This window comes from Leishmania martiniquensis, chromosome 29 (genome assembly GCF_017916325.1).
Source record: "Leishmania martiniquensis isolate LSCM1 chromosome 29, whole genome shotgun sequence".
NCBI classification, from domain to species: domain Eukaryota; phylum Euglenozoa; class Kinetoplastea; order Trypanosomatida; family Trypanosomatidae; genus Leishmania; species Leishmania martiniquensis.
The window spans coordinates 1,172,387-1,180,000 of NC_090164.1; the positions used below are offsets into that span (position 1 = coordinate 1,172,387).

Genomic DNA, 7,614 nt, shown 5'->3' on the forward strand with positions numbered 1-7,614 from the left:
CCTTGACGGTAGCGGTCAAAGTCTGGTTGAATACAGCGACGTCGTCTTCGTTCTTGTGCGAAGTGCGTCCACATGGATGTATAGATGTCGAGGAGGCTCAAGGATGCGCGCGACTGCGGCACGCAGCGACTGACTTCCTGTCGCTGTCCTATACACGAACTGATGAACGCTGCCGCGTCCTGTGCCTTTTTTTGAACCATAATAAAATACTTCTCTCTACCTTCTCTCCATGTCTCCTCAGGCTCTGCCCGGTCTCTTCCCTCTTTGTAAACATATATCGCCATACTGTCCGTGAAACCACTGAGCACGCTGCGCAAGACAGGCGCCTGCCTACGCACCACCACGCGCCATGCCCAACGGTAGTACAACGCGGTTTAACGACGTTCTGTGGCGGCCTTTACCGTGGTGGATACATCGCATAGCAGTGAAAACAATCGAGGCGCACAGATGCCGCCACCTAGTGACCACGCCAGCCCAGCAGCTTCACATTCGCGAGAAAGTCAGCAGTTGTCGCGGCCACGTGGCTGAATTTCGCAGGGCAATCGGCCTCTGCGCTCAAGACACAGGAATCACTGAGGCTCAGGTTTGCCTGTCGCACGGGAGAAGGCTCAGACATGTCTCTCGCCAGCGCGGCGATGTTCCGCTGCACGTGGAGTTCTGTGACTTTCTCTCCTGCAAAGGCACTTCTGTGACAGAGGTGATGGAAGAAGCGCGGCGCCTGGCCGAGCGCACGCGACTCAAGTCTTACACCTCACCCTTCTGGTTTACACAGCCGCAGCTGGAGAACCACTTTCGGAACTCTGTGGTGCAGTGGTGCACGCACTGCATGTCGACCGACCGGCCGAGTGTGTGCGAGGTTTACGAAAACCCTGATACGTTCGTGGAGCTGGGCTCTGGATCGGCAGCGACAGTCCGCTACGCAAATTTGGACGAGTTTCGAAGCCAGCGCGACGCTGAGTTGTCCCTCATCGCGTGCCTGTCTTTTTTGCGCGTGTTTTCTCCCATCAATGTGCACACACGACGCGCCTTTGACGCGTGTGTGGAAAGTCGCTTACGAGTCGAGTGTCATCGCAGTGGCTGCTGGTGCAGCATATGGGGCACGGCGGAGGACTACAAAAAGTGCGGGTTTTCTACCCTTGACAGCGCCCTTGGCGTCGACGTCTTCGACGCCCTCGGGAATCCCATGTTTCTTATTCACGCCCTTTGCACGACTACCCCACTCAGGGTTTTCGAAAGCTGCTATCCCAACGATTGCATCATTGACCTTTTCAGCCTCTGATGCCGCCGTATTCTCGTTTTTGCTTCCTTTTTGCTGCTCCTGTGTGCCGCTATGCGAATATGAAATCAAACACTGCTGCCCGCTGACCGATACCACCACCCAAGAAGGATAAATAGCCCAGAACGCTTTGAAAAAGAAGACGAGCGGCCCTTTTCTGAGGGCTCTCAATTACGCCTTCCCTTCTACTCCTGATTGAACAAGTGCCGGGACCACCGTTGCTTTCACCAGGATTCCTCCAATGACGCAAATCTTTGTCATTTATTTTCTGTGTATACTAGCTTTTTCTGCTCCTCAGAACCGTTGCCACGCACCTCTTGTTGTGTGCTCCGTCTCCTATTGTGCAGCTTGGTACTACACTTCTTCTGTCTCTGTGCATAACTTTTCTTTTCTTTTTTCATGTCGGCTTCCATGCCATGAGAGGCAGCAGAGATCATGGCCATGACAGAGTCAGCAACTACCGCACCACAGGGTCTGATCTCGAACAGTGATGGCATCGCCTTACGTCGCCTACTGCTCATCGAACTGTCCGTCTTACGGCGCCGCTACTCCCACCTTACAGGTCACCACCAAGGTGACGATGATGAGCTTGCCTCGATCCCTTTAGCGGCGCTAAGTGGAACTACACCGTCTGCTTATCAGGCTGCCTCCATGGATGAGGAGGCAGGAGCCCTGTGCCAGAGCGACCGCGACGCGATCGAGGCACTCTTTCACTCCATCGACGACTTCACACTCGAGTTCAATGAGGCCAAAGGCGAGATTCAGCGGGACGACATTGTCTCCACGATTATGGGTGATCTTGCTTAGTCGGCTCAGTAGCCCCGTCGTCCCTCTTGTTTAGTGTCACCAGGGCCACATGCTTGAAATCGACAAGAAGTAGAAGTAGAGAAGCGCTTTAGCGCTTTGCATTTCTTTTCACTCGCGCCCGACGCCGCCGCCAAATGTATTGCATCACGTTGAGCTCGCGCGCACCACTACCTTTTTTCTCTGTGCGCGCTCTTCTCCCTCGCGCGTCAGCCAACGTCGCGTGTGACCTCTCGCTAAGGAGGCTGCAAAAAGGCTCTCCTGCTCTCTATTGCCCCAACCCATGCGAATCAAGGCTCATGAGCTCTCATTCGTTTTGCTATCCCGTCTCCTTACTCTGTTTTTTCCGTTCCATGGCGACCAAATGTTCGCGGCTCCCCACTCTGCGCCCTCTCTTTTTTCGCATCTACTCTCTCCTGAACACACACACACGTCGCCCATGCACTTATCGGTGCCTGCGTACTACTGTGCATGCTGCTTTTCCTGTGCCCCGCCCCCTCCCATCATCTACAATCGACATCCGTGAGGTGTAGCATCGTATTCAACCATGGCTGCCTCTAGCAACAAGATCCGTCGCATCGGCAAAAGGAAGGGCGCGACCTTGAAGGACGTCAATGCGTGGCGCTGGATCAAGGCAGCGGCCCGCAACTTCAAGCAGGAGGGCAAGCTCTTTGTGCCGAACTGCACCGAGATTATGAAGAGCTCCCACGGCCGCGAGCGCGCTCCGCAGAATCCTGACTGGTATTACATTCGCTGCGCCGCCGTTCTTCGCGCCATTTACCTGCGCCCTGGCGTCGGCTACGGTGGCCTGAGCAAGCGCTTCGGTAACAAGAAGAACTACGGCAGCCGCCCCGAGCATACCGTCAGCTCCTCTACCGGTCCCCTTCACTGGGCCTGCAAGTCCCTGACGAAGCTCGGCCTGGTGGAGCCCGGTGCACAGTCTGGCCAGCGCCTGACGCGCAAGGGCCACAAGTTTGCCGATGCCCTCGCCTTTCAGGTGCAAATCCGCAAGTTTGGCCAGACAAAGGCCTAAGCCTGTGTTGGTATGCTGCGTCTTTTCCCTCGTTTCTTTATTTTTTTCTGAGTGAGTCGCATGCGCCTCTCTCCCCCCAAAAAAAAGCAACGCGGCTTACCCATCATGGCACCCGTATTCCCTCTTCTGCCGCCGGTGCGTGGAGGCGCGGCTGCGTGTCCAAACAGCAGCGCGACCGTCTCGGTACTCAGGGAAGCACTCGACTTGGCGTACAGTCATCGCGTTTCTCTAGCTTTTCTACGCGAGGCGCACGCGACATCTGGGAACACAAGCCATCGATCCTCTTTCCCCCTCTCCTGCTTCGCGTTTCATGTCTCAGGCATCCTGCCGGTGAGGGGGTGGGAGGGCGAGAGACGGGCTTCTGAAGGCGAGCAGACTCATCATGCTGGTCATGTGGTGCTGAGGGTTTTACAAAAGGTCACGTCCCCCTTTCGTCGCGCCTTTCGTCTGTGCATCCCTTTTCTTGTGCACTCTTCACTGCGATCACCGCTTTCCCTTCCCCCTTCGCCTCCATCGTTTTCTCCTATTCGCTTATTTGCCCTTTTCTCATGTGTCTACTGCCTCTTGCCGGTACACACATACTAGCACCTCGACTGCCTGACTCTCCACTCCCACGACGCTCAAGCGCCGGTGATGGGGCCTATGCCACATGTCTCTGCGTTTCTCCGGGCCGCCGCGATCAGTGCGGTCGGCGCTGCGCTTGTCACCACGCATACCGTGCTCTGCGCTCATCCATTGCCGTCCTGTATGCTGAGCACGTCGAATGCACACTTAATGGATGCTGTGGCGAGCATGCGCCTTCAAGATCAGGGTATTCCGTGGGACATAGAAGGCGATGATTTTCACAATGGCTACGACCCCAAAACGGTGCAGCTACAGATCCTCCGACTCCGTGCCGAGTACGTCGATTCGACTGGATCCACATCACCGGTGATGCGCATCGTCGGCTTCTTCCCAGGGGTGTCGACTTCGTCCGTGTACGAGCATCTTACTAATGTGTCGTTACGTCGCGCCTGGGACGTCAACTACACTCACTTCGAACAGTTCGCTGGGAAGTGCCCTACTACGCTCGGTAACGTCGACGAGTTGCGCCGGCCGCTCGCCGCTGTGGCGAAAACGCGTGCCAAATGCTCTGGCGATGTCTGCACACTGGTACCAGATGTCACGAGCGTGGAGCTCGACAATGGCTGGTTCTCGCACCGCGTCGGGGGCGCGCTGATGCGCCGATTCGGCCTGGCCGACCGGTTGTTTCAATACGAGCGTCACTCTTATGCCCACTCGCTTGGCACAAGTTCTCCAACGTCCGTCAACGCTGCCCCAACCCCTCAAATGTATGATGTTCTCTTCAGCGGATCCAAACGCGCTCGCGAGAAGGCCGCGATTGAAGCACCACAGCTTGGTGCCTGGCTCCGCGCAAATCGAGACGCTGTGGCGTGCGAAGAGGTCAACATGAACTTCCAGCATATTCTCCTCATCCCCATTGCCGATGCCCCGGCGCAGCTGTTTGGCAACTCTGAGCAGCTTCGCCAGCTCTGCATAATGGGTAGCATGCTAGACCTCAAGAGCACCAAGCTTGTCTATGATGTCTGGAAAAAAACTCACGAACAGGTCTTACGAGGAACGGACTCATTTCCAGGGACCCTTCTCGTGATGACCTCTGCCAACGATGTCAGCGTGCCAGCTTTCTTTCCGCGGTGGGCGCAAAAGACGATTCTGGCCACCATGTCGCGAAAGGCATACGGTCTGTTGCTGAAAGCGTGCCTACAGCGGTCAGCGGATGAGGGTGCGATGTAGCCGTCCGACTGCCACACACCTGCGTGACAGTGTGATGGGCTGGTCCCAGGGAATGCAGTGGCACCATACCTAGGGTATCCGCCTGAGAGCACTCGAGTCCTGTGATGCATGATTGGAAGAGAGTAAGCGGCACTGGTTCGAGTGACTGTTTTACCCTTGCTTTAGCCAACCTCCCCTGTTTCCTCTAGGATGTCAAAAGAAAGATAGTGGACGAGTAGGCCTCTCGCCCCTCTTCAGGGGACACCCAGGGCGCATGTGAAGCTGGTCGCTGTTGACGGGTTCTCTCGCGGCCCTCCGCTTCTGCTTTACCCACACACGCAAAGCCCCAGCTCTTCGCACACGCACTTGCGCTCTACTGCTCATGGCGAATCAGACATTTGTATGAAATCCCTTACGATGTGTGACAGGGGAGGGGGGGGGTCTGCCACGCCAAAAGGAGACTGCGCTTTCTCCTCCGTCGGCATCTATGAAGATTTCCTCTACCAGCGCTAACGTTGCCCGAGCGGTGCTCTGCTCGACTTTTTTTCAAAGTCCGTGGCATGCCACGTAGGTGGTCCTCTTTATCTCTAACTGAATTCATATTGCAGCCTTATCTGAAGCGACTTTTTTTTCTTGCTTTTCTCGCTACCTTTCCACCGCTGCTGTTAATGTTCCTGCCCACCAACACGGCTTTTTTGGTTCGGCTATCCTTAACAGCTATGTATAAAAAAGCAAAAGCCGCCCGCAGCCCCACCTTCGTAAACTCTGCGCCTGAGACTTTTTCATCCGCTACAGCTAACGAAGGTTTGAATTGCCTTCGTGCACCGCGCGCGATTCCGCACATGAAGGAATTAAGGGCCCTATAGAAAGGCAACAGCTTTCGAAAGAGCGTGCCGTGTGCTGGACACGCACTTACTCCTTCCTGCCAGCAGCTGTGTAGAGCCTAGGCTCATGTGACAGGTTACCTGAGAAAGACCACTTCCACTCTTGCGTCACCCATATGCTCTTCTCGACACACGCTGCTGCATCGCTCTTCGTCTTCAATAATGAGCCGCCGCGAATAGCGACCCTACGCTCTTTTTTCTCGGAAGCGACAACGATCTGCTTCTACTCTCTCCGCCTCTTAAAAAGCGAAGACCTTTCTCTTGTTGTGAGCCGTGCACACCTCTACCTCTAATGTCCCTTTATCCACGTGCCCCTTCGGTTTTTTGACATGCGACTACGTCGCCACGCTTTTCCTTGTCACAGTAAGATGGTTCTGAGGGATAGGGATTTTTTTTGGCTGTTCACGTACGAGGATTCGCGTCCCGTGAGCATCCTCACTTCCTATGAGTGACCATCAAAGAAAAAGGTGAACGTTTGGCGCACGGAGTGCCGCCTTATGCTCACTCGCGGAGACTCTGCACCGCATCTCCGCCAACGTACGCTGCTCTACATCCCTGAGGTATTCTTTTCGTCTTGAATGTATTTCCTCCCAAGAACACAGGAACTTTCCTCAGGTCACACTTCTCTTCGCGCGGATTAAGTGCCGGACAGCTGCTCTGCAATGCGAAGGCAGCCGCTGCCTTTTGACGCTAACCTGCGAGCAAGTTGGCCCCCTACGGGTAATTCCGTGTACGGATAGTGCCTCCAACGCCTGACTTACCGCCGGCTATGCTCTCCTGCAGCTTCTCGATCGTTCTATGACCCTATCGAGTGCTGCATTATAGATGGACACAACACCAACAGTTCTTTCAGCCGTGCGCCTCCCGAAACTCACCCTTACTGACTAAATACGTTCGCGTACTGTATGAGATGGCAGAAAGATCATCTTCTGCTGTGACAATGTCGAAAAAGATTCAGATGTGCAGGTGCTTCTGCCGTCATCCCTTTTCGCGCACATGTGGGTAGCTGAAGCGATTCACCGTAGGTCTTTCAGCATCGCTCCTGTACAACATATTACTGGATTTCTCAACGTTCTGTGTGAGCCCTTTGCAAAACGAGAGTCGCTGGAGGTATTCACGACTTGCCTTCTTCGTGAGTACCTATAACTCAGCGCCTTATCTTTCTCTTTCTCCACGTGAATAACTTGGCCGGCGGCAAGGTCCTCTACAACGAAACGTTCATAACGCAGCACAATCGCTAATTCTCGGATGGGAGAGGCCTATTGCGCCCTGCGCCTGCTTCCATAAGAGTCGTCAAGCGCTTCAACTGATCCCACCTTCGTCTAGTTGTTTTGTTTCCTCTAGAAAGGTTTACGAATATCATGGACTGCAGTTCAGGGTTAAGGGTTAAGGGTTCAGGGTTAAGGGTTAAGGGTTAAGGGTTAAGGGTTAAGGGTTAAGGGTTAAGGGTTAAGGGTTAAGGGTTAAGGGTTAAGGGTTAAGGGTTAAGGGTTAAGGGTTAAGGGTTAAGGGTTAAGGGTTAAGGGTTAAGGGTTAAGGGTTAAGGGTTAAGGGTTAAGGGTTAAGGGTTAAGGGTTAAGGGTTAAGGGTTAAGGGTTAAGGGTTAAGGGTTAAGGGTTAAGGGTTAAGGGTTAAGGGTTAAGGGTTAAGGGTTAAGGGTTAAGGGTTAAGGGTTAAGGGTTAAGGGTTAAGGGTTAAGGGTTAAGGGTTAAGGGTTAAGGGTTAAGGGTTAAGGGTTAAGGGTTAAGGGTTAAGGGTTAAGGGTTAAGGGTTAAGGGTTAAGGGTTAAGGGTTAAGGGTTAAGGGTTAAGGGTTAAGGGTTAAGGGTTAAGGGTTAAGGGTTA

General features: G+C 54.1%; 4 protein-coding genes across 4 annotated transcripts; all 4 read left to right on the forward strand.

Moving 5' to 3' along the window:
- Positions 1-349: 349 nt before the first annotated feature.
- On the forward strand, positions 350-1,279 carry LSCM1_04572 (uncharacterized protein; the record flags this gene model as incomplete). The annotated part of the gene is made up of 1 exon (XM_067322075.1): positions 350-1,279. One exon carries the CDS (start codon positions 350-352, stop codon positions 1,277-1,279), a length of 930 nt encoding a protein of 309 aa, XP_067177170.1.
- Positions 1,280-1,711: 432 nt separating this feature from the next.
- Positions 1,712-2,083, forward strand: LSCM1_04573 (uncharacterized protein; the record flags this gene model as incomplete). Its single annotated transcript, XM_067322076.1, has 1 exon — positions 1,712-2,083. The coding sequence occupies one exon, from the start codon at positions 1,712-1,714 to the stop codon at positions 2,081-2,083; it is 372 nt and encodes a 123-aa protein (XP_067177171.1).
- Positions 2,084-2,627: 544 nt separating this feature from the next.
- LSCM1_04574 (uncharacterized protein) lies at positions 2,628-3,113 on the forward strand (the record flags this gene model as incomplete). Its single annotated transcript, XM_067322077.1, has 1 exon — positions 2,628-3,113. The coding sequence occupies one exon, from the start codon at positions 2,628-2,630 to the stop codon at positions 3,111-3,113; it is 486 nt and encodes a 161-aa protein (XP_067177172.1).
- A 642-nt stretch (positions 3,114-3,755) lies between these two features.
- On the forward strand, positions 3,756-4,907 carry LSCM1_04575 (uncharacterized protein; the record flags this gene model as incomplete). The annotated part of the gene is made up of 1 exon (XM_067322078.1): positions 3,756-4,907. The coding sequence occupies one exon, from the start codon at positions 3,756-3,758 to the stop codon at positions 4,905-4,907; it is 1,152 nt and encodes a 383-aa protein (XP_067177173.1).
- Positions 4,908-7,614: the final 2,707 nt, after the last annotated feature.